Source organism: Jaculus jaculus, chromosome 5, assembly GCF_020740685.1.
Source record: "Jaculus jaculus isolate mJacJac1 chromosome 5, mJacJac1.mat.Y.cur, whole genome shotgun sequence".
In the NCBI taxonomy this organism is placed as follows: Eukaryota; Metazoa; Chordata; class Mammalia; order Rodentia; family Dipodidae; genus Jaculus; species Jaculus jaculus.
In genome coordinates, this window is record NC_059106.1 from 103,434,214 (window position 1) to 103,460,076 (window position 25,863).

Sequence of the window (25,863 nt, forward strand, 5' to 3'; positions counted from 1 at the left end):
TTATTTATTTTTGGTGGCCCAGTGAGATTCACTAGGGTTACTTACAGGAGCATGGGCAGCTTACCAGTGGTTACACCACTAAAGAAAATATCTTTCCCACCCCAAACACACATCCTCTCTTCACACAGTCAGAAACAGGCGAGCTCACATGTACTCTTTCTATTGGGCCAAGCATTACAGCCTACACAGATAGTCAAAGACCTAAGTGGAGACACAGGCCGGAGCGCCCATCCTCCACTGAGGGTCTCAGGGCCTCTCCAGAGTTCCAAGCTCATGTGCAATGACACCTACACATTCTTGTGCTACATTCAGAAACAGGTGCGCCCAACACACTCTCTTGGACCAGGAATTACAAATACACACAGGTGCTCAGAGGCCTAAATGGACATACAAGCCTGCACACCCACCCACAACAGAGGGTCCCAGAGTTTTTCCAGGATTTCAGGCGCGTGCACAATCACTCCCCGCCCTTTCCCCCCACAAACTTCTTGGCAGCCCTCCATTTCCCCATCATCACTGCAGTCCTATACCTGAGCACCACAATAGGGGGCCCTATAGAAGCGTGGAGACCCACGGGACCCAGTCAGATCGGGGGGCGGGCACACCTGGGCTCCGCCCCGGGGCGGGATCGACGCGGCGTCGCCAGCGCCAGCAGCCGCACCTGGCTCAGCGGCAGCAGTAGGGTTAGTGGCGGCGGCGGCGGTGGTGACCAAGTCGGCGGCGGCCGGGCGGGGACTGAGAGCGGTGCTGCCCAGCCCAAGCGCGGACCTCGCTTGCCCGCAGCTTCGGCGGCGCCATGGTGGAGGCGGCGCCCGCGGGGCCCGGGCCGCTGCGGAGGACTTTCCTGGTACCCGAGATCAAGTCGCTAGATCAGTACGATTTCTCGCGGGCCAAGGCGGCGGCGAGCTTGGCGTGGGTGCTGCGGGCCGCATTCGGGGGAGCAGGTACCGGGCTTGGGGAAAGGACACGAAAGGGGACAGGCGGGGCGCGGCAGGTGCGGAGAGGCGGGGACGCTTGGCTGGGGGAAGCCAGGGCCGTGGGAACAATAGCGGTGGCCGCCTGAGGTCTGCAAGCTCTGGGGCCCAGCTGAGCCGGGCCTCCTAGCTTCCTGCTCAGCCCCGGCGCGTGGACTTTGCCTGCCCGGCCGCAGGAGCGCAGTGGGGGTGGGGCTGGCTTCCCAGCTGTGCACTAGGTACCTCAGCGTCAGGTCCCCCCAGGTGAGCTGGGCGGGATCTGAGAACTGGGTGGGAAATCTCCCGGTGAGGGCATTCCACACCCCTAGGGGCCTCCTTTTGCACGCCACCTCCTCCCTTACACACATCACGCGCCTGCGAGGACCCCACCCCGCACCCCAATAATCCCAGCCCAGCCTCCCTATGGGGTGTAAACGCTGGAGTCCACAGCACTGCACACTCTCCAGGTTAGATAGGACACACATCCCGCTGGGGTCCTGCCTGCTCTGCGGGCGGTGGCCTGGGCGTGGGGGGGTCGGGAGCTTTTTTTGAAATTTTTTTCCTTCCGTCTCTATGGTCCTTGATGGTGGCTGACAGCTGTGACTTATCTACCCATTTTCTCGAGGAGGCAGGCGATCATAATAGCTTGGGCACAACCATCCTGGGGTGGGAGTCCCAGCTGCAGGGTCTTCTCTCGTTAGGGTTGACTCTTCTCCACTCCCCCAGACCTACACGCTTGCAGGATTTTGGCCATACTCAACTAGAAGGATTAGGGTCCCCTGGTTGAGAAGCCCTGGCACACTCAGTCCCAGCTTTGGGGGCAGATCTAGCCACCTAAGGCCAGGCCTGGCCTTGGAGGAAGACATGGGTCTGTGCATTCCTGGGAGTGTGTGTGTGTGTGTGTGTAAGTAAGTGTGTAAGGGGCCACCCTGCCCTCCTATAGGTCCTGCCTACTGGTGTTGGCACCAACTGGGCATAGCCCCTCCCCTTCCCTTTGGCCTTCCCAGACCAACCAGTTTTGGGTGTGGGTCTCTGTGACAGCTGTCCATCCATTGCTACTACCCAAGTTCAATCTTCCACTTTCTCCCAGTCTCTGTTTCTTCACCCATCCAAGTGTAATCCACTCTGACATTTGCTTACCCTATAGGGATTTTGCTAGAGGAAGAAAAGGTGTGGAGATTAGAACTCGCATCTACCCTAGCCCCTTATATGTGAGATTATGAGGTGGAGAGTCCAGCTTTGGAAGTTAGAATTGAGTTTGTATGCTAGCCCTTCTATAAGGCAGACAGTTCTTCCATTTCTCTGAGCTCCTGTCTCACTTTGTATAAAGTGTTATTGCACTTGTGTCCATGCTTGAAAATGCCTACAGGGTTCTTACCTATGACAAAGCAGCCAGGGTGGATTGAGACCTCCAATACCTTTGGGGCCAGGTTGCTACGAGGTTACTGTTGAATTCATCACACTGTGTGTGGTGCAGGGCATATGCTAAGTGAATATTCACTATTACTGCCCTTGTGATTAGTGGGGATATTTTTGTTAATAATCTCTTAGCTAGGAGATAGTACAGGAATTACTATCCCATTTCACAGGAAGGAAAACAAGACCCCCGAGGGGGAGATTGATGTTCTGACTCACTCAGCTCTATACTAACTGATTCAGCTCTCTCCCCTGTGTAACACTGTCCAGTGGCTGTCACTACGCTGAAAGTCAAGTTCAATTTGTCTCTCACATGCACCTTGCCTAAACAGAGAGAAACTAAAGGAAATGGGGAACTGAACTTGGCTAGATTTATAAAGGAAATTTTTTTTTCCTCACGTGCTGGGGAATGGGCCTCGGATGTCTCGCATACTAGGTAAGCACTATACTGTAAAGCCACACCCCAGCCTTTCACTAGGGGATTCTAGGCTAGTACTCTACCACTGAGCAATGCTTCCAGCCCTCACTTGCGGATTCTGGGCCTGTCTATACTGCCCTCCTTTTACTTTTCATTTTGAAGCAGGATCACACTAAGTTGCCTGAGCTGGCCTTGCACTCATTCTGGAATCCAGGCAGGCCTTTAACTTGCTGTCCTTCTACCTTACTAGCTGAGATGACAGGCTTGTGTCACCGGGCCCCACCAAACCCAAGTACCAGTGTGTATCAGGAGCTAAACCACTACTGGGTACTTAGGAAATAGAGGAGATATTGAGAGGGATCTAGTGTGGGGGGATGGGTGTGTAATTGAATCATGGATGCTTAATGGTGCAAACATCAGGGCTTGGAGTAGAAATCTTCCAGAGGGGAAAGTGAGGATATAAGGAATAAGGACTTGAGTCTTGGAGGATGCACAGGAGTATGCTCATGGAGGAGTTTAGGAATTCTTTTGTGTATGTGTGTGCACATACCACTGTACACTTGTGGAGGCCAGAAGATATCTCTTGGATGTCTGTCTTTGCTTTCTACCTTATTTGAGGCAGGGTCTTTTGTTCACCACTGCCTTTGCCAGGATAGTTGGCTCACATGTTTCTAGGAGATTGTCTTGTCTCCACCTTGCATCTTGCTGTGGTGTGCTGGGATTACAGATGCTTGCTACAACTTACAGCTCTTTATGTGGGTCCTAGCATCCAAACTCAGGCACTCATGCTTGCATAGCAAGCACTTTATCCACTGAGCCATCTCCTCCAGCCCTGCATAAAGAAATTATTAAAGAAAAGCATGTAGGTCCCAGTGGTGGCTGAAAATGAGGGCTGCAGGGAACCTCTAAAGGAGGAGGTCTTCTTAGTCCTGTGGGTGGGGGTTTGAAGGTACAGGGAGCCATAGATGATGTTTGAGGATTGACATGTTCAACATACAGTTAGTTACCCAGTGGGGACTGAAACTGGGGAGTGGGTAGTTCTGGTAGCCCCAAGGCATGGGTGTAAGGAATGCTGGCTGGTGGCTCAGGGAAGCTGCAAGCTTAAAGAAAGGGATCTATATATGTTTGAGAAATACCTTATGCCATTCCTTAAGTCTTCAGGATAACAGTAAGGTATGTGGGAGAAACTTAGTTGATGTGAGTTCTGCCATTTTCTGGCTGCTGATCTTGGGCAAATTAACTACCTTTCTGAACTTTGGTTTTCTTATCTACAATGGCATGAAAATAAGTGTCTTAGGGGCTAGAGGTGTAGGTTACTGGAAGAGTTCATGTTTTGTATACACATGATTCCACCCCCAGGACATCACACTTAAGCAAAGAAGTGCTTTGGGATAAACACACAAGCCAGTGGAATTGCAGGTGTTTCCTGTTCTGTGGAGGTGTTCTGGACAGTAGAGTAGAAACTGACCCTGTATGACTATTGAACACTTGACATGTAGCTAATTTAATAAAAATGTACAGGAAATGTAAAATATATTGGAGAAGAGCATGGAGGCACAAATTTGATATCCCAGAACTCTGGAGGCAGAGGTAGGAGGATTATGTGTTCAAGGCCAGCCTGGGCTACATGACACCTTATCTCAAAAACCAAAATGAAATATCTTATTAATGTTTTGCCATTGATTACATATTAAAATATTTTTTCGTTCTACTTTTAAAAATGTGACTAACTAGAAAACAAAACTATGCATGTGATTCACATATTTTCTGTCATGAAGCACCACTCTGCAGTAAATTCAATAAACTTTTTTTTTTTTTTTTTTTCTGGAGGTAGGGTCTCTAGCTCAGGCTGGCCTGGAATTCACTATGTAATCTCAGGTGGCCTCAAACTCATGGTGATTGTCCTACCTTTGCCTCCTGAGTGCTGGGATTAAAGGCATGTGCAACCATGTTCAGCTTTCAATAAACATTTTCTAGTGGAGGGCATTGGTTCTTAGCTGCTGATAGTTTTGCCCCTTGGGAGATATTTTTGGGGGACATTTTTGGTTGTTTTTAAAATTTTATTATGTATTTGTGTGTGGGGTATGTGTGTGTGTTTGTGTAAGCATGCGTGCAAGTACAGGTGCATGTGTGCCACAGTGCATGTGTGAGGGTCACAAGACAACTTTTGTGTTGGTTCTTGCCTATCCACTTCATTTAGGTAGGATTTCTTGATCTTAGTCCTCACTCTGTGCTGTTTTTTTAAAACAACTTTTTGTTCATTTTTATTTATTTATGTGAGAGTGACAGAGAGAGAGAGAGAGAGAAAGAGGCAGATAGAGAATGAGAATGGGCACACCAAGGCTTCCAGCCACTGTAAACAAACTCCAGATGCATGTGCCCCCTTGTGCATCTGGCTAACGTGGGTCCTGGGGAATTGAGCCTTGAACCGGGGTCCTTAGGCTTCACAGGCAAGTGCTTAACTGCTAAGCCATCTCCCCAGGCCTCTACTCTTTTTTGTTGCCCTTGCTATGAGCTTCTGGAAAATCTCTTTGCCTTACCTTCAGAGTCAGCATGCTGGGATTATGGAAGCCCACCACAGCTTCCAGCTTTTTACATGGGGTCTGCAGATCGAACAGTGGTACTCCAGCTTGAGCAGTGATCATTTTATCCACTGAACCATCTCCCCAGTCCCTGGTGTGGGATTTTTTATATATATAGATAATATACCATAATCAGAATCCCCTCCTACTGACCTTCCTTTCCTCTCTTCCCTATTCCCTCTCCACTGAATCCGTTCTTTCTAAATAGTCTCTCTCCTATTTTTTTAAATTTTTTGTTTATTATTTTTATTTATTTACCTGAGAGTGACAGACAGAGAAAGAGGCAGATAGAGAGAGAGAGAATGGGCATGCCAGGGCTTCCAGCCACTGCAGACGAACTCCAGATGCATGCACCCCCTTATGCATCTGGTTAACGTGGGTCCTGGGGAGTTGAACCTTGAACTGGGGTCCTTAGGCTTCACAGGCAAGCGCTTAACCGCTAAGCCATCTCTCCAGCCCTGTCTCTCTCATATTTTGATGTCATTATCTTCCCCCTCATATTATGCATGTCTCGTGTGATAACATCAACCACTGTGAGACTATGAATACAATGACACTTTTTGCTTGGAAGACCATATTACAAAGCACTCCTCCCCTTCCTTTGGTTCTTACATTCTTTCTGTTACCTCTTCTGCAATGAGTCTTGCTGTGTAGGCTGGCCTCAAACTTGTAATCCTTTCTGCCTCTGCCACCTGAGTTGATACTGAAATCACCGGTGTGCACCCCCAGGCTTGGCCAACTATCTCAACTTTGAGTGCTGGCATATTGTGAGTAGAGCCTAGGGGGTTTGATTAGCATCATGAAATGTATAAGCCAGCATCCCCCAACACATAGAATTACCTAGCCCTTGGAGAGATAGCTTAGTGGTTAAGGTGCTTGCCTACAAAGCAATGTCAATTAAAAGGCTAGTAAGATGGCTTAATGGGTAAAGTGTTTGCTGTGCAAGTATGAGTACCCAACTTCTATCCCTAGCACCCACATAAAAAGCTGGTCATAGTTGTCCATGCCTATATTCCCAGCACTGGGAAGACAGAGACAGGGGGATCCATAGGAGAACACTAGCCAGATAGTCTGGCCTATTTGGTAGGCTGAGCTCCAGGCCAATGAGGGGCCATTTCACACAGGAAGTAGACTGTTCCTAAGGATGACACCCGAGGTTGTTCTCTGGATCAACAGGCATGTGCAGATGCACACACACACACACACACACACACACACGCACATGTGTGTGTACACACACAGTGTCAGTCCATCCAAGTGGAGAAGCACTGGTATAGAAGAAGTTTTGATAAATAGTAATGATACAGGGGCTCTAACTCAACTTTTTCTTCAGCTTGAAGTCCCTGTGAAGTTGTTACATTTTGCTGATGGGAACAGAAAATGCTCAGGGCTGAGTCTCCAGTAGGGGTTGGGGAGATAAGAAGGAGGGTTTGGAATTGAACCTTATGAAGGGGTTGAAACCAAAGGAGTGATTGCATATAGGGTGGGAGGTAAGATGAGGTGGTGATTTCTTGGAGCAAGAATCTCAGGGTTGTCGGAAATGTTTGAAGTGGGGATGGGGACACAGGCTGGACTGTAGCAGATGATAGCTCTGAGATGGCCTTCCAAAGGTAGGGTGGGCATACTCTTTGGAGGAGATAATAGGAAGAAGGTTTCCAAAAGAAGGAGGTGCTGGGCACAGAGCCCAGGTGTGTTATGGGCCCTGGGTGTGTGTTGGCTGGCTGCTGCTGGCCTTGGGAAGATTGGGGACACAGACACAGAAACCAGGTTGGAAAGGTTGAAGCAAGGGCATTGAGGGCAAAGGAACAAATTAAGTGAGCCTGCAAATCCCTCATTTTTCAAGGAGCAAAACTGAGAAGGTCTGCAAGACTCAAGTGATGCTCTACAGGGGTGGGCCTCTAAGTGGGGCAGTCAAGTATGGTTTAAGGCTTGGGAAAAGTACTGTGGCAGGAAGGAATTTCTGTCAAGGAAGTCTCTCTAGAGCATGGCTTTGAATAAGGGGTGGTCTGGCCTGATGAATCTCATTCACAATGCCTCCCACCCTTGCTGGGGAAGGAATCAGTGCATGCTTGGCAAGTGTTATGCTACTGAGCTACATCCCCAGCCCTCTCCCACCCACTGAATTTTCCCCCCCTGAGGTATGGTCTCACTGTAGCTCAGGCTGACCTGGAACTCATTCTGTAGTTTCAGGCTGGCCTCTGGCCTCTAACAGCAATTCTCCTAGCTCTGCCTCCAAAGTGCTGTGATTAAAGGTGTGTGATACCATGCCTGGCTCCTTTTATAATAATAATAATATTATTATTATTATTATTTTATTTATAATTTCAAATATGTGTTTTATGTATTTTGGTCCTGTTTATCCTCTTGTCTCTTATTCCCCTTGCAGTCCTGCCTTATATTTATTAGTTTGGTGAACCACTTAAAATTAGATTAAATTAGGGTTGCCTGCATGAGCATAGGTGGAGATTATTTACTGGAGTGTAGGTAATTTACCAGTGCCTGCACCACTAACAAATAAGGCTCCTTTTCCCCAGCAACCATTAATTGTCAATAGCTTCCTCAGGGAGTGGTGAGGCCTCATAATCCCATCCTCCATCCATGATGGAAAGTTGATAGCTAAGGTAGTGTTCCACAGCATTCTTCCTCATCGTTAGGCTCTTACATTCTTTCCACCCCCTCTTCTTTGATGTTCTCTGAGTCTTGGAGAGGGTGATATTGTGGGAATTTGAATGTGAAATATCCCCCATAGCATCATGTTTGTGATTAAGCCCAATACTCTATCCCCACCTGGTGGCACTTTGGGAGGTGGAGCCTTCCTGGAGGAAGTGTGTCACTGGGGGGCAGACCTTGAGGCTATCTCACTGATACTACTTCCACCCACATATGAACCAGCCTCTTTTCTACCATGCTTTCTTGCCATGATGAAACTTCCCTTTGAAACTGTATCCTATTTGTATCCCTTTGAAACCTTGTCCTTCTATAAGATGATTCTGGTGTTTTTGTCCCAACAATAAGAAGTTAACTGCTACAGATAAGATATCCCATTTAGGTCTGAGAAGTCAACACTTATTCTTGACACTTTGACCAGTTCTGAGTATCTACATTAACCATCATCCTGTGCAAAAAGGAACTTCCTTGTCCAAGGCTGAGAGAAGCATTAATCTATGGGTACCAACATAAATATTTAGAAGGCAATTATTTTAATTTTTTATATTTTATTTATTTATTTGAGAGAGAAAAAAAGATACAGGGTGGGGGGACAAGTGTGCCAGGACCTCCAGCCACTGCAAATGTATTCCAGATGCATGTGCCACCTGGTGCATCTGGCTTATGTGGGTACTGGGGAATTGAACCCCAGCCCTTAGGCTTTGTGGGCAAGTGCCTTAACCGTTGAGCTATCTCTCCAGGCCCAAAAAGGCAATTTTTTGAGACAGGGTCTTAACTCTGAAGTCATGGCTGGCCTGGATCTTACTGTGTAGCCCAGGCTAGCCTCACATTTGTGACTCTTCTTCCAATTGTGCCTCTGTACTTCTGAGAATATAGGCATGAGCCACCACACCCACCAGTTTTTAATTTATTTTACTTTTTTATTCATTTTCTTTTGGGGGCAAGCCCAACAGACTGGGATTTTTTTTTTTTTTTTATGTGACAGAGTGAGCGAAAGAGAGGAGAGAGATTTGGCATACCAGGACCTTCAGCTACTGAAAAAGTCCAGACATGTGCACTACCTTGGTGCATGTGCATCTTTGTGTACTTGTGTCGTCTTGTGCATCTGGCTTATGTGGGATCTGGAGAGTTGAACATGGGTCCTTAGGATTCTCAGGCAAGTGCCTTAACCGCTAAACCATCTCTCCAGCCCCCCCCTTTTTTTATTTCTATGAGAGAGAGAGAGTGAGAGAAAATGTGCACAAGAGAGAATTGTCGTGCCTGAGCCTCGAGCCACTGCAATCCTAGCCCCAAAAAGGACTTTTTGAGGCAGATTTCATAGTGCAAGCTAGCCTGGTACTGTTATATAGCTCAAGCTGGCATGGTGGTTGTGATCCTCCTTGCCTCAGCCTTCTGAGTCCTGGGATTATAGGCATTATAGCCACAGTGCCTGGCTCACCTCTCTACTGTGGGTGGGTGTGTATACGCATGTATGTGTGCACACCTTGGAAGGTATATAGAGGTCAGAGGACAACCTTGAGGTGTTATTCCTTTCCTTCCACCTTGTTTGAGACAGATCTCTTGTTTTGCTCAGGGGAGGCCACATTAACAGGCTCCATGAGATTTGGGAATCTGATGACTGGCTCCCATTGTTGTTTGATTTGAGTGGGTTGCTGGGGTTTCCACCTCAGCAGGCTTGTGAACCATCAGGTACCTGAGAAGGCCTACTTGGAACTTTTTCTCCTAGTGCATTTCTCCTGGCTACTAAGACTTGGCTTCTTTATCTTCCTCAAGTCCCTACCCCTAATGTCCTCTGCTTCAATATCATTGCCAAGGCCCCTCACACTTAGCTTTTACCCTTTCACCTGCCCCTCCTGTTTTTGCATACTGGTCATCACCTCTTCTCCCCTACCTTTCCCCATTTATGCTCTGCTAGCCAGCCTCACACTCCTCACAGCTTTTTTCCACCCCTGCCACCAAACAGAGAGGGTGTAGAATTTGTTTAAGGCCTGGGTTTGAATCCCAGTCCTGGCTTTGAAATACTCTGTGGTCTTGGGCCATTTACTTTCCTTTCCCATGTGTTCTCAGTAAAATAATTTCTCATTTGTTAGATGAACTAGGGCTGGAGATGTTGCTCATTTGGTAGGTATAGCACACAGCTTTCAGGTCATTGAGATGAACTTTTAAACTAGGCACAGTTATGGAGGAAAGAATATTTATTGACTCTTACAGATCTAGAGGAAGTCTTACAATGGCAGAAGAAGCTGGCTTCCTTTCAAAGGACCAAGCAGAGAGAGAGAGAAGCCACAAGGCCAAGAAAGAAAGAAAGAAAGAAAGAAAAAAAGGAAGAAAGAAAGAGAAAGAAAGAAAGCCAGCCAGCCAAAAGCCACACCACAAACAAGTACACTTCAGGCACTTGTGTAATTTTAGGCTGGAATTATAAATCCACCATCACACCTTGCCTAATGACACTTCCTTTAACCTAGTGGCTGGAAATCTAAGAAGCTTTAATGAAACTGAATCTATTGGGAGGGGGGCATCTAAACTACTATGTTTCGTTTTTGGTCCCCAATAGATTTAAAATTATTTTATATTGTAAATTATATTTAGTTTAAATACAAAGGTTTTTACAGTTTTTATTTTTTGTTTTGTTTTTCAAGGTAGAGTCTCATTCTGGTCCAGGCTGACCTGGAATTCACTCTGTATTCTCAGGGTGGCCTCAAACTCACAGCAATTCTCCTACCTCTGCCTCCCAAGTGCTGGGAGTTAAAGGTATGAGCCACCACACCCGGCATACAGTTTTTATTAACTTTAGAGAGTTTTAAAGTTTTATTTTTTTTTGAGATGTGGGAATTTTTTTTAGTTGTGAGTTTACAAAAATATTTAATTTTTTCATTTGAGGTGGGAGATAAAGAGGCAGATGGAGAGAATAGGCACACCAGAGCCTCTAGCCACTGCAAACAAACTCCAAACTCCAGACACATGAGCCACCTTGTGCATCTGGCTTATGTGGGTACTGGGGAATTGAACCTGGGTTTTTTGCAAGCAAGTTCCTTAACTGCTAAGCCATCTATCCAACCCTATTTGTGAGTTTTGTAAAATCAAACAAGTTATATATTTTTAACCTATAATGGCACAGAGTAAACATTTTTGTTTATTTATTTATTTATTTGAGAGAGGGAGAGAGAAAGAAAGAATGGGTGTGCCAGGGCCTTCAGCCACAGCAAATGAACTACAGATGCAGGTGCCACCTGCTTACCTGGGTCCTGGGGAATCCAGCCTCCAATCAGGGTCCTTAGGCTTCATAGGCAAGTGCTTAACCACTAAGCCATCTCTCTAGCCCCAGGAGTAAACATTTTTAATTGGTATAATGCATACTAGGGAGAGACTGGAATAATGTAAACCTAACAACCATTAAGTAAACATTAAAATTTTGTAGTTTAAGTTCAGTGTAACTAGTGATTAACAAATTTTTGGTTTTTTAAATTTTGTCCTTTCAGCTGAGCAGAGTAGTTGGGAAAATTTTTTAATCTTTAGTTAACAGTATTTATGGTAGCCTTTGTGTAGTTTTGGTATGCTTATTTTATGTATTCTCTTTTATTTTTGAAGTCAATAGCAGGTGTGTAGGACACAGTCATATTTTAAATTTAGGGTTTTTTTTTGTTTTGTTTTGTTTTTTTTTGAGGTAGGGTTTTACTCTAGCCCAGGCTGACCTGGAATTTATTATGTACTCTACGGGTGGCCTCAAACTCTTTGCGATCCTCCTACCTCTGCCTCCCGAGTGCTGGGAGTCACCACCATGCCCAGCTAATAGTTTGTATTTTTATTATAGTTTTTCAAAAGATATTTTCTTTTTATTTATGTATTTGACAGAGAAAGAGGGAGAGAAAGAGAGAGAGAGAGAATGGGTGCTCTAGGGCTTCCAGCCACTGCAAATGAACCACAGACACGTGTGCCACCTTGTGCAGCTGGCTAATGTCAGTCCTGGGGAATTGAACCTGGGTCCTTTTGGCTTTGCAGGCAAACACCTTAACCACTAAGCCATCGCTCCAGCCCTTATAGTTTATAAGTCATCTTTTTTTTTTATTGATTTAATGTAAAACAGTTGGTTCATCTTCCTTAAGATTGTTAATGTGTTTGATAATAGTAGCTTTAGCAACCTAAAACCAGTCTTAGTGTCTGTAATTTTAACTTGAGGTTTTTTTAACTTAAAATTTTAAATTTCTTAGTCTAATATTTTTAGTAAAGCACACCAGTTTATTATAAATTTAACCTTGATTAAACTGTCTGGGCATGGACAGCAGAACACAGTCAGTCCTTATGTCAGTAGTCCAGTTTTAATAAAGTCCTCTGTAGTCTTTCCTTCCCCTTAAAAAGTTCGTAAGTCAAGTCTTTAAGAGGGCATTTATTTAAACTGCTACAGTATAAGTTGAGTACTTAGCAGCACGCACAAATCCCTGGAATCCATCAGCAGTACCACATAAACTGGGTGTTGTGATGCATGCTTGTAATTCCAGCACTTGGGAGGTGGAGGCTGGAGGATCGGAGTTGAAGGTCCCCCCTTGGTTACATAGTGAGTTCAAGGCTGGCCTGGGGTACATGACACCATGTCTCAAAAAAAGAAAGAAAAATCCATGGTGCTCTGAATATTTCCTAAGATGTATGGAGACTTAAATGAGTTCAACATCCAGTGCTGTCTCTCACCTCCTGGCCTTTGCAGTTGCAGCCGAGTTTACTTGAAACATCCTGCCCTGGAAAAACTAAATCATCATGTAATTGCCCCATATTCACAATCTCCCTTCCAGGTGCCTTTCCTAGTCTCTGTGTGTGTGTGTGTGTGTGGGTTATTATAAATGTGGGCTCTGACTGGTGTCCCCTTGCAGAGCACGTGCCCCCGGAGCTGTGGGAACCCTTCTATACAGACCAATATGCGCAGGAGCATGTGAAGCCCCCGGTGACGAGGCTGCTACTCTCTGCAGAGCTCTACTGCCGGGCTTGGCGCCAGGCTCTGCCACAGCTGGAGACACCTCCCAGTCCATCTGCCCTGCTGGCTTTGCTGACACGGAGGGGCATGGTACCCTCCCTGCCTGAGCGCCCAGTGTGTGAAGCCGACCTGAGACATCAGCCCATTCTCATGGTAGGCTCCACCTCTGAACTGTTAGGTTGTGCCCATCAAACCTGGCTCATCCCCTGAACTGCCATAATAGTCCTAAAGTCTCTTCCTCCACAAGATTTAGGCTGTCAAGCCTGAGCCTCTCTTTAAGCTCCACCCATTAGTTAGCCCCTCCCTTTAGGTAGAACCTATCAGATGTAGTCTGACCTACCAATCTTAGCTCCTCTCCCCAAGCCTAGCTCTTCCCCTCAAGCTCAACCCATCAAATGTAGCCTTTCTCAGCCTTTAGCTGCTGTAAACGAACTCCAGATGCATGCCCCACCATGTGCATCTGGCTTACGTGGGTCCTGGGAAATTGAACCTGGGTCCTTTGGCTTTGCAGGCAAGTGCCTTAACTGCTAAGCCATCCCTCCAGCCTGGCAGCCCACTCACTAATTTTAGTTTCTCCCTTCAAGCACAACCTATCAGGCATAGTACCACCCACCAAGTTTAGCTCCTCCCCCAAAAGCCTGTCTTGGCCCCCTCATACAATCCATCAGACAGTCCCATCCATCAATCTTAGCTCCTCCCACCAAACTTAGCCCTTTTATCCAAGTTCTGGGCATCAGACTTAGCCTTTCTCACTATGCTGAGCTCTTCCTGTGAAGTTCCACCTACTAGGCTTGGCTCCTTTCCCAAAGACCCCATCCCTACAAACCTTACTCTTCTACCAAGCCTAGTTTCACCCCAGACAGACATAGCTCTGACTCCTGATTTCCCTACATAGCCCACTCTATTCTCAGGCCTGGTGTCTGACCTCAGAGACCAGTGCACCCTGTGTGGTCCTTCTAGGACTCCTTGAAGCCCTGCCCACTCGAGTCCCTCCCACCTCCAGGTTATTCCTGCCCTGCCCTCTAGTTTCAATCTCACCCCTTTCCCCCCAAGGGAGCACACCTAGCAGTCATTGATGCCCTTATGGTCACCTTCTCCTTCGAGTGGACAAAGACACTGCCTGGTCCCTTGGCTCTGTCCAGCTTGGAGCACAAACTCCTTTTCTGGGTAGATAAGGTAGGTGGGTAGGGTTGGGCTTGGATGGGTGGGGATCTGACACTGGCCAATGAGCAAGGTACCAGTTGACTTCTCTCTGGGCTCCAGACTGTCCGAAGGCTACAGGAAAAGACAGAGCAAGAAGCTGCCCAACGTGCATCTCCTGCTGCCCCTACAGATGGGGCAGCTCCCACACAACCTTCGGTAAGGCTAAGGCAATCCATGCATAAATGGATGTTAGTGGGCTATCAGAGTGCTGGGTGGGTAGGGGCGGCCTACACCTCTTGGCCATTGCTAAGGGTGAGGGTGGGCATGGAGATGACTTTCTCTCTCCCTTCCTCTCTTCTCTCTTTACCTTCTCCTTGAACCGGCCCCTGCTGTCCCCTCTCTGTCCCTCTGGCAATAGTGCCCCACACGCTGGTACTGGAAGCTGGTTCCTGTAAGTGGGGCTGTTTGTCTGTCTGCCCGGCTTGTTGCTGTCTGTCTGTTCTTGCCTGCCAGCATGCACCCTCTCCTGTCTCCCCTTAGCTGTGAGCAAAGGGCATGGAACCCTCATTCCTGGGGACTGGCAAACCCCTCTGTGAACTGAGAAAGGAGGGTAATCTGTCATTTAAGGTGGAGTTGGGCATAGTGGCACGAGCCTGTAATCCTTGCCTTTGGGAAGCTGAGGCAGGAAGTTTGCAAGTTCAGAGCCAGCCTGAGGTACATGTAAAGACCCTGTCTCTAAAGAACCTCAAACAAACAAATGAAAACAAAGGAGACTATAGCCGGGTGTGGTGGCACACACCTTTAATCCCAGCACTGGGAGGCAGAGGTAGGAGGATCACCGTGAGTTCAAGGCCACCCTGAGACTACAGAGTTAATTCCAGGTCAGCCTGGACCAGAGTGAGACCCTACCTCGAAAAACAAAAAAAACAAACAAACCCCAAAACAAAGGAGACTAGTTTCCCAATAATCAAGAGGGCAATCTTCAATCTTCCCATTAACTTAAGAGAGTAGGACCCTTGAGCCTGTCCTTAGTGGAGGATGGGAGACCCTCCCCACTGTATACACACACACACACACACACACACACACACACACACACACACACACAGAGAGAGAGAGAGAGAGAGAGAGAGAGAGAGAGAGAGAGAGAGAGAAAGATCCTGAACTCAGTGTACAGGCACATGGAGGAAGTTTTCAATCCAAGAGAAAGACCTTCAAACCAAGAACAAGGTCGAGCCTTCAGAGGCCTGAATTTACTAAGGGGTGGGAGGGAATTCCCAGGTTTGGGAAGAGGCCTACTTTTGAAGCTTGAAGTTTATCCCCTATTTAGCTATGAAAACTTGTATAAGTATGTAAACCTCTCTGTACATCACAGATTTTATTCCTACAGCTAATAAGGAGCAAGTGTGGAGAGGTTTTGGGCTGGATGGGGTCACCACCCTTGCTCACTGTTTTTTTTTCTCCCTGAGGATTGGGGGGAAGGCAGTTCTCCTGACTAACTGCTTCCTCTGCATCTTCTTCCTAAGCTTGGGCCTGGGTTCAAGGGCGGTGGGTTCCCTGCATGGGAGTCTGCTCTTACGTGGTTACTCGGGACTGGGAGGAGCTGGTGTCCCCAAAGCTGGCCAGAATATAATCAGGGAGTTTGATGGCCAAGGCTCAGGATAGGATTCAAGACTCTTCCTCTCCCCCAGAGAGGGACTTAGGGACCCAGCAGGCCAGCATCATCCCCTCCCTGCTGACGGCCGCTCCTCTCCCCCCCTCAGCACGCAATTGCCTTCTGTTTGAAGGAGTCGGGGAACAAACCCCCCATGGTAATGTATCCCCCGCACCGGAGTTTCCAGGAGACCCCTGTCCCCAGCCCCTGCTGCTGGCCTGGCTGCTTGCAAATACATGTCCTTTTACCTCTCACTGCTGCCCCTTCCCTGCTCCAGGCTGGTCCTCCCTACCCCCATTCTGGCTCTGGGGCCCCCAGCTTCCAGCCCCCTCATGGCGGATACCCCAGGCCTCCCTGCCCAGCCTGCATGACCTCTGATTCGGGGGATCCAACAGATCATTAACCTTACCCTGCTCCTATCTACAGATCCGCTATCGCAAAGACCGTGCTGTGGCCCGGCGTGCCCCCTGCTTTCCAAATGTGACTACCCTCCAGGACCTGGCCAGTGGAGCTGCACTGGCTGCCACCATCCACTGCTATTGTCCCCAGCTATTACGACTTGAGGGTAAGTGAAGACTTCCATTACCCTACCTGCTTGGCTTTTGTCCCCAGGGCTAGAAGACCAGAATACAGAATGTGTGTGTGTGTGTGTGTGTGTGTGTGTGTGTGTGTGTGTGTGTGTGTTATGTATGTGATGTGGTACCCCATATGCTTGCCTGTGGCACAGTGGGGCGGAGGGGGGTAAGGAACAGACACTCGCCTATAGTAGCAGGAACAGAATGTCAGGTGTCCTACTCCATTGCTTTCCCATCTGGTCTTGTTTTGAAGCAGAGTCTCTTTAGTTATTCTGGAGCTTGTGCAGCTACAGCAATTCTTGGGTCTGTGTTCTCTGCAGGGTTGGGGTTACAGGTGTACATGACCACACCCAGCTGTTTATGTGAGATCTAGACATTCAAACTCTGGTGGTCTCAGGTCTCAGGAAGCACACCTAACTTGAACCATCTCCATACTGCTACAGAGGTTATTAAAGGCAGCTTCTACAACCAGATCATCTAGGTTTGCATCTTTCTCTTCCATTTATTAACTATGTGACCTTGCACAAGTATCTAAACCTTTCTGTACTTCCTAAGTTCATTCCCACTGGAAGACCACGTGCCAAATCCCACTTTAGGTGACTAGGTTTCTATCACAATCGCTGACTACTTAGACAGTTCAACATATTCACTGAGGGAGACAAATAAAATTTTATCCAGAAGTATTTATTGCCAAAGGGCAGTATATGGCTAGGAAAAGGGTATTTTGTTTTTGTTTTGCTTGTTTTGAGACAGGGTCTCCTGGAGCCTGGGTTGGCCTCCAACTCATTATATAGCCTAGGATGGTCTTGAACTTCTCTGATCTTTCTTTTTCCTCCTCCTGAGTATTAAGATTACAGGTGTACATCACCACACCAGTTTTATATGGTGCTGGGGATTAAACCAGGGCCAGGCTACCAACTGTTTGTGTGTATGTGTGTTTGTTTGTATGTAGAGGCCAGAAGTCAGCAATGGGTGTCTACCTCAATCATTCTCCACCTTAGTGTGTGTGTGTGTGTATAGGCACATATCAGGAGGTCAGAGGACAGCCTTGGGGTATTGGTTCTTGCCTTCCACTTTGTTTGAGACAGGGTTTCTCCTGTTAGCCTCTGCAAATGCCAGCCTGTTACCTGCAAGCTTTGGGATTCCTCTGACTTGGGTTTTTATTGCCATAGGCACATTGGGATTGTAGACATGTACTCTACTTGTGTCTGATATCACATGGGTTCTGGACTCCATTTGGCAGACTTGCATAGTAACACTTTTAACCACTGTCTGTCTCCCCAGCCCTTCCACCCTAGTTTTGTTGTAGTTGTTTTTGAGGTAGGGTCTCACTCTAGCCCAGGCTGACCTAGAACTCACTCTGTAGTTCCAGGCTGGCTTCAAACTCATGGTGATTTTCCTACCATTGCCTCCCAAGTACTAGGATTACACGTGTGCACTACCAAACCCAGCATCTACCTTATTTTTTGAGGCAGGGTTTCTCATGGAACCTAGAGCTCACTGATTTGACTAGATTAGCTAGCTAAGGAGCCTCAGAGATCCTCGGGCTTTGCCTCCCTAGTCCTGGGATTATAGGTGTGCACAACCACACCTGGCATTTTTTTGTGTAGGTGCTGGGAATCCAAACTTAGATCCTCATGCTTGTACAACAAACACTTTGCCCACTCACTGAATCATCTCCCCAGCACTGGGAAAGGTTTTTTAGTTGAATCTTGGGGAGGGGGGTGTCTAGTGTTTCACACAGATGCAGAGGCTGAAGTTGCACTCTTTTGTAGTATGTACCTTGCAGAAGACACCTGGCATGATACTTCACCCACAGGAGGGCTTCTCTGGGGCCCCCACTTTCTTTCCCATTGAGACTCAGGCATCCTTTCCCTATAGAGGTGTGCCTCAAAGACCCCATGTCTGTGGCAGACAGCCTGTACAACCTTCAACTGGTGCAGGACTTCTGTGCCTCCCATCTTCCTCATGGCTGCCCTCTATCTCTGGAGGACTTACTGTATGTCCCACCACCCCTCAAGGTAAGGCCACTTCAGGGATGGTGGGGTGACTTAGGGTCTGAGGCATCCTGGGCTATGCAACCCATTGGTCAACTCTCCTTTCCTGCCTTCAGGTTAACCTGGTGGTGCTGCTGGCTGAGATGTTCATGTGCTTTGAAGTGATGAAGCCTGATTTTGTACAGGCTAAGGACTTATCTGATGGACATGGTGAGACCTGGGGTCCCAGCTGGGCTCAGGGTCCAGGAGAGGGTGGGGAGGCCCTCCCCTACCTGACCCCTTTCTCTGTGCGGCAGCTGCCTCTCCCCGGGGCACTGAGGCTTCCCCGTCTCAGAACAACAGTGGCAGCAGGTATGGGTCCCTATGATACCTCAGCTATGGTGGGTTCTTTTTGCCTGGGTGCTGGGATGGGATGGGGCTGGAGACATCTGGGAGAAGTGAGGGAGAAGGGTCAAGGTTGAAGTCTGTCTCTCCACAGTTCTCCTGTGTTCAACTTCCGTCACCCATTATTGTCACCTGGTGGGCCCCAGTCTCCACTCCGAGGATCCACAGGTGAGAAGAAGGTGTGATTTCTATCACTGGGCACTTCAACAAAGACTGCTCCAGCTGACTTCATGTTAACTGGCCCTCAGTGGGCCTTTCTGGCTCTCTACCAAAGATAACTTCCCTGGTGGCTAGATCAAGACACCTTTAATGACACTGACTAGTCCCAACTAATTTGTTTATTTTTGCTTTGTCTTTTTCAAGGTAGGGTCTTTCTCTAGCTCAGGCTAACCTGTAATTCACGATGTAGTCTCAGGGTGGCCTTGAACTCACAGTTGATCCTCCTCCCTTTGCTTCCTGAGTACTGGGATTAAAGGATTCACCATCATGCCCAGCTTTTTTTTTTTTTTTTAAGTTTTTATTCTTGGTGTGTGTCTGATATGAGTGGTATATGTAGTATGTGTTGTGTGTGGTAAATGTACCTGTATTTAGATGCACATATTCTGTGTGCACCTGTGCAGAGGCCAGAGAAAAATGTTGGGCATACTCCTGTATCTCTTTCACCTTATTTCCCTGAGACAATCTCACTGAACCTGGAACTCCTAATTTTTTCAGCTAGACTGCCTAGCCAGCAAACCACAGTGATCCTCCTACCTCTACCCCCTTCAGCACTAGGGTTATAAGCATTTGCAACTATGCTCAATTTTTTTTTGAAGTAAGGTCTCACTGTAGCCCAGGCTGCCCTGGAATGCTCAACTTTTTACAAGAGTGCTGGGGATGTAACTCAGGTCCTTATGTTTGCTCAGGAAGCACTCTTATCCACTGAGCTATCTCTCTAGCCTATTAATTTTTATTATCATTGTTATCTTTATGCATGTATATGTATTACTGTAAATGCAGGCATATATGTGCCATGGTGTGCACTTGGAGGTCAGAGGACAACTTCAAGTGTTGACCTTCCACTTTGTTTGAGGCAGAGAATCTTGTACTCTGTTGTGAACACCAGACCTGTTGGCCCACAAGATTCCAGAATTCTCCTATTTCTGTCTTTCATCTTGCTATATAGAAGGACTGAAATTGTAGACTCACTATGGTGCCTAGCTTTACATGAGTCATGGACATCAAAACTCTGGTCTTCAAGCTTGCACAGCAAGCACTTGACCCATATCCCTATCCCCAGATACCCATTTCTGGAAACTTTACTGTAACTAAACACAACAGTGACTTACTTACCCAGTGACTAGAAAGAAGTGACCTCCAGACACCAGCTGACACCACCCAGTGACCCTCTTATAGTAACCACTCGTTGTCTCTTCCCCAGGCTCCCTGAAGTCATCTCCATCTATGTCCCACATGGAGGCCCTAGGCAAGGCGTGGAACCGCCAACTCAGGTGAGTGCCTCTCAAGGATCCTAGTGGGTAGTGGAGCAGGCTCTGGGAGGGAGTGGAGGCCTGTCCCAGGGGCTGACCCTAACCTCTGGCCGCCCAGCCGTCCCCTTTCCCAGGCAGTGTCGTTCAGCACCCCCTTTGGCCTGGACAGCGATGTGGATGTTGTCATGGGAGACCCTGTCCTGCTGCGCTCTGTCAGTTCTGACAGTCTGGGTCCACCGCGTGCTCTAGCATCCCGGAATGCTGCTCAGCCACCCCCGGACCCTGGAGACTTACCTACTATCGAGGAGGCTCTACAGATCATTCATAGTGCTGAGCCTCGGTTACTTCCAGATGGGGCAGCTGATGGCAGCTTCTACCTCCACTCCCCTGAGGGGCCCTCTAAGCCACCACTGGTCTCCTATCCATCTGAGGGAACCTCAAAACCACTGCCTGATGGGCTCACCAAAGCACCCATCTATGTGTCCCACTCTGAGACCCCCTCAAAACCATCTCCCTGCCCAGGTGGGGAGGTACTAAAGCCACCAGACCCATCCGAGGGGTCCCCAAAGGCAGTGGCTTCCTCTGCAGCAGCCAACAACTCTGAAGTAAAGATGACCAGTTTTGCTGAACGCAAGAAACAGCTGGTGAAGGCTGAGGTCGAGGTGGGAATAGGGTCCCCCACATCCACTTTAGCACCACCTGAGGCCGTGAGCTCAGAGATGAGTGAGCTGGGAGCCCGTCTGGAGGAGAAACGTCGTGCTATTGAGGCCCAGAAACGACGCATTGAGGCCATCTTTGCCAAACACCGCCAGCGACTGGGAAAGAGTGCCTTCCTGCAGGTGCAGTCACGAGAGGCTGCAGAGGAAGAGACTGAGCCAGGCTCAGTCCCCAGTGGGGAGCGACCAGCAGGCGAGGGCCAGGGCCAGGGCGAGCCTTCCTCACGGTCTAAGTCAGTTACCTTTTCTCCAGAGCTGGGCCCAGTGCCCCCTGAGGGCCTGGGGGATTACAACAGAGCAGTTAGTAAGCTGAGTGCTGCCTTGAGCTCTCTTCAACGGGACATGCAGAGACTAACAGATCAGCAGCAGCGGCTTCTGGCTCCACAGGAGGCCTCTGGACCTGCCCCACCACCTGCAGCATGGGTCATTCCTGGCCCCACAACTGGGCCTAAGGCTGCATCCCCTAGCCCTGCCCGGCGTGCCTCAGCTGCTCGGCGCAGCCCAGGGCCTGGTCCCAGCCCAACACCCCGTAGCCCCAAACATGCAAGGCCAGCAGAGCTGCGGCTGGCACCCCTGACAAGGGTGCTTACACCACCCCATGATGTAGACAGCCTCCCACACCTACGCAAGTTCTCACCGAGCCAGGTGCCAGTACAGACACGCTCTTCCATCCTACTAGTGGAGGGGACACCTCCTGAGGAGCCTGCAGCCCGGTCCAGCCTCATTGAGATCCCCTTAGGCAGCCTGGGAGAGCCTGCTGCTGATGAGGAGGGAGATGGAAGCCCCCCTGGTGCTGAGGATTCTTTAGAGGAAGAGGCATCTTCTGAGGGAGAGCCCCGGGTTGGGCTTGGATTCTTCTACAAGGTTAGTTACCTGAGTGGGTGGGACAGCAGACAGGTCAGTGAATCAATGATGAACAGATTGATGAGTGAGTTAGTAGATGGTTGAGTTGATGGGGTGGGTGGATGTATGTATATATGTATGGCTGTGTGGATAGGTGGGTGGATGGATGATGGATGGACAAACAGGCATGGTGGGATAGATAGAAGAATAGATTGGGTGTGTGGCTAGATAGACAGGTAGATGGACAGGTTGGGAAGATGGATGTATGGATGGAAAGGTGGGTGGATAGATTGGCTAGATAAATGGATGTGTGGGTAGGCAGGGAATATGTTGGGTGTGTGGATGGATGGATAGGTTGGGTTGATGGATGGATGAATGAATGGCAGATGGATTGATAATTTGGTGGGTGGGTGGAGGGTTAGATAGATAGAGGGGAGATGGGTAGGCAGATGGACAAGTTACTGCTATATCCATGGATGGATGTGTGTGGTGGTAGCTGAGCAAACAGACCTAAGTGATACAATCTCCCATGTTTGAACATACCTATTCCCCTTCTTGATCCTGTCCTGTTGGATAGTTCTCCATCTTCATCCTATCTACAGCACGGGCCACCATACTATCTTACTTGAACATGTACAGTCAGCTCCTGCTAGTCTATACTGCCTCCTCTACCCATCTGTTGTCTCCTGAGCAGTTAAGGATTTGTAGCTGCTTCCCTTGGTTCTGGGGATAAAAATTCTACCTATATACAGCCTTGGGTTCTACTGACTTTAATTTTTTTTTTTTTTTTTTGCGGGGGGAGGGGGATGAGAATTGTCATGCCAGGGCCTCAGCCATAGCAATCGAATGCTAGCTGCTTGGGCCACCTAGTGGGCATATGCGACCTTGTGTGTGCCTCACCTTTGTGCATCTGGCTTATGTGGGATCTGGAGAGGCGAACATGGGTCCTTAGGTTTTGCAGGCAAGCACCTTAACTGCTAAGCCATCTTTCCAGCCCATCTACTTACTTCTGTTCTCCTCTATATCATTCTCCATAGCTATGTCCAAGCCACATTGGCTTTATGCCTCTGGTTTGTTCTGGCCTCAGGACCTCTGCACTCACTATTTTGTCTGACTAGAAAGCTCTCCTCACTCCTTCCCAGTTAAATCCTTCTCCTTATTCTCTAGGGATGCTTCTTCCAGGAAGCCTCACTTGTTGCTGTCAGAATAGGATAGACTAAAATGTAGCCTGACAGGGTCCTGCACACTTAGAATGTTTATGGTCTTTGTGCTATTTGGTTGTTATCCCCTTGGGGTTTTGTGCTGTGTGAGCAAGGTTTAGGTGTATAGACTATGCGTGAAATAAGCACCAACCACATGCTTTTAGAATATTTACAAAGGTCAGGTGAGCAGTTGGCTACTTCAGACAGACTCTAGCCATAGCACGGAGGGACGGCCAGCAAGACTCCATGTCACCCCCACCCAGGGTGAAGACAAGCCTGAAGATGAGATGGCCCAAAAACGGGCCACCCTGCTAGAGCGGCAACAGCGGAGGGCAGAGGAGGCCCGAAGGCGCAAACAGTGGCAGGAGGCTGAGAAAGAGCAGCGGAGGGAGGAGGCTGTGAGGTTAGATTGAGCCCAGTGGGTTTGGGAGACCACAACTTGCTACCTCTCATAACCCCTATACCCTATTCTATCCTCTTCCTTCATATTAATCTGCAGGCTGGCTCAGGAGGTTCCAGGTCTAGCTCCTGCAGCACCCACAGCTCCCTTAGTGCCGACAGCCACCCCAGCCCCTGCTGCCCGAGCCCAGTTCCCAGCTGAGGAGGAAGTAGGCCCTCGGCGTGGGGACTTCACAAGGCTGGAGTATGAAAGAAGGGCTCAGCTGAAACTGATGGATGATCTTGATAAGGTGCTTCGGCCCCGGGCTGCGGGAACCGGGGGACCAGGTCGGGGCGGGCGGAGGGCCCCCCGGCCACGCTCTGGTTGCTGTGATGACTCGGCCCTGGCACGAAGCCCAGCTCGTGGCCTGCTGGGTGAGGACCCTGTGGGGATGGGGTCTACCCTGTATCTGGGTGAGGCTCTGTTGTGGAGCTTTCTCTTCACAGTGGTGCAGGGTGGTTTTCAGCAGGGTGGATGGGCTCTCTCTTGCATGGCTGAATAGTGAGTCCCCTCAGGGATGTTTTGGGGGTGCTGGTAGGTCAGACTCAAATGGGATTGAAGGCTGGGGATGTAGCTCAGTAGTAGAATCTTTTCCTGGCATGTGTGAAGTCCTGGGTTCAGTCCCTACTACTGCAAACAAAACATTTGTTGTAATTCTAAACTGGATGTGGTGGCACACATCTGTCATTTACAGTACTTGGGAGGTTGAGGCAAGAGGCTAACGGGGCTAGTCTGGCTTTCAGAGCTTAGGCTACATAGTGAGACCCTGTCTCAAAAGAACAACCAAAAAAGAGGTGGGGCAGTGCTGGGGATGTAGCTCAGTTGGTAGAATACTTCGCTACCATGCACAAAGCCCTGGGTTTAATCTGTAGTACTTGGTGGAGGCAGGAGGATCGGGAGTTTAAGGTCATCCTTGTCTATATAGCAAGTTTGAGGCCAGCCTGGGCTATGTGAGACCCTGTTTCTAAAATAAAGTAAACCAATCAAGCAGGACTGCAGAAGGCTGAGTGTTGGGAAAGGCAGACCCTAGCCCCTTGTATGTATGGATGTGAAGGGGCTTAAGATAGTTTGCTGTCTCTTCTCTAGGCTCACGACTCAGTAAGATTTATTCTCAGTCCACACTGTCCCTGTCTACCGTGGCCAATGAGGCCCCCAATAACCTTGGTGTGAAGAGGCCCACCTCTCGGTAAGCTCCACCTGGATCTCTGAGTCCATTAGTGTGCACACACATCTGTGTGAAGAAGTATGGCTTGAGTGTGTAGGCCTTGTGTGTATAGGCTGGAGAACACACTCCATGCAGCTGTTATTTGCATGAGAGGGATTGAACTGACCACTGTGTAGACTTGTAGGGTAGACAGTGTACACATCTCTGCAATGTTGGGCTCACTGCTTCCCTAATACCTCTGCAAATTGCAAAGCTTCACCTATCACTAACCCACCTCCAACCCTTCCCTTTCCCCTCACAGGGCCCCATCCCCATCTGGCCTCATGTCCCCCAGCCGCCTGCCTGGCAGTCGAGAACGTGACTGGGAGAACGGCAGTAATGCCTCCTCCCCTGCATCGGTGCCCGAGTACACAGGTAAGGTCTTGGGTAATGTTGACTAGTGGTTCTACTTGGCACACCATCATCCTTGCTGACTGCTCCTGCCCTCAGGTCCCCGGCTATACAAGGAGCCCAGTGCCAAATCCAACAAGTTCATTATCCACAATGCTCTGTCACACTGCTGCCTGGCTGGGAAGGTGAATGAACCACAGAAGAACCGCATTCTGGAGGTGAGATCTCGTACCTGCCTAGGTGTGGAGGGTTGGTGGGTAGGACAGTGGTCCAGCTTGGTTATTAGCTCACTGGATTCTATCACACCCTCAGGAAATTGAGAAGAGTAAAGCCAACCACTTCCTGATTCTTTTTCGGGACTCGAGCTGCCAGTTCCGGGCGCTGTACACACTTTCGGGAGAGACAGAGGAGCTATCAAGACTAGCCGGCTATGGTCCCCGTACTGTCACACCAGCCATGGTCGAAGGCATCTATAAGTACAATTCAGACCGCAAACGCTTCACCCAGATCCCTGCCAAGACCATGTCCATGAGTGTGGATGCCTTCACCATCCAGGGACATCTCTGGCAAAGCAAGAAGCCTACAACACCTAAGAAGGGCAGTGGCACCCCCAAATAGGCAGTTCACAGGCTGGAGAGGGGTGCTGTTTAGGCCACTGGCCCATTATAGGGCAGTTCATTGGTTATTCCTGGGTCCTGTCACCGTCCTTGTCTAGGTGGAGCTGGAGTCCCCACCCTCTAACTTTGAGTCTGGTCCTGCTGTGGGGGTTGAGCTGGGAAGTTCAGGGACTCAGGGCTCAGTTTCAGCCCCCCCCCCTTGTCTGTTTGTCCTCCCTACACTCTTGAATAAATAATTTAGAGAAGTAGTTTCCATCTCATTTGTATTTA

General features: G+C 48.7%; 1 protein-coding gene across 4 annotated transcripts; it reads left to right on the forward strand.

Moving 5' to 3' along the window:
• Positions 1-774: 774 nt before the first annotated feature.
• Positions 775-25,841, forward strand: Camsap3 (calmodulin regulated spectrin associated protein family member 3). Of its 4 annotated transcripts, XM_004661739.2 has the most exons (19): positions 775-944; positions 12,899-13,152; positions 14,053-14,175; positions 14,263-14,358; positions 14,561-14,593; positions 15,906-15,953; positions 16,223-16,361; positions 18,253-18,392; positions 18,485-18,578; positions 18,665-18,719; positions 18,847-18,920; positions 20,173-20,242; positions 20,340-21,801; positions 23,246-23,385; positions 23,482-23,795; positions 24,508-24,607; positions 24,888-25,000; positions 25,076-25,194; positions 25,289-25,841. In XM_004661739.2, exons 1-19 carry the CDS (start codon positions 797-799, stop codon positions 25,592-25,594), a joined length of 3,828 nt encoding a protein of 1,275 aa, XP_004661796.1. In that variant the 5' UTR covers positions 775-796; the 3' UTR covers positions 25,595-25,841. The 4 variants fall into 4 exon arrangements, with proteins under 4 accessions (XP_004661796.1, XP_012804925.1, XP_012804924.1 ...); XM_012949471.2 differs by lacking the exon at positions 15,906-15,953; XM_012949470.2 differs by lacking the exon at positions 14,561-14,593.
• The last annotated feature ends 22 nt before the right edge of the window (positions 25,842-25,863 follow it).

Excerpts from the sequence above, each read along its gene's own strand:
- Camsap3 (XM_004661739.2), top strand. The coding sequence starts at position 797 with ATGGTGGAGGCGGCGCCCGCGGGGCCCGGGCCGCTGCGGAGGACTTTC. Across the intron at positions 14,359-14,560 it reads CAGCTCCCACACAACCTTCG|TGCCCCACACGCTGGTACTG; the intron begins GTAAGGCTAAGG and ends CTCTGGCAATAG. Across the intron at positions 23,796-24,507 it reads CCCAGCTCGTGGCCTGCTGG|GCTCACGACTCAGTAAGATT; the intron begins GTGAGGACCCTG and ends TCTCTTCTCTAG.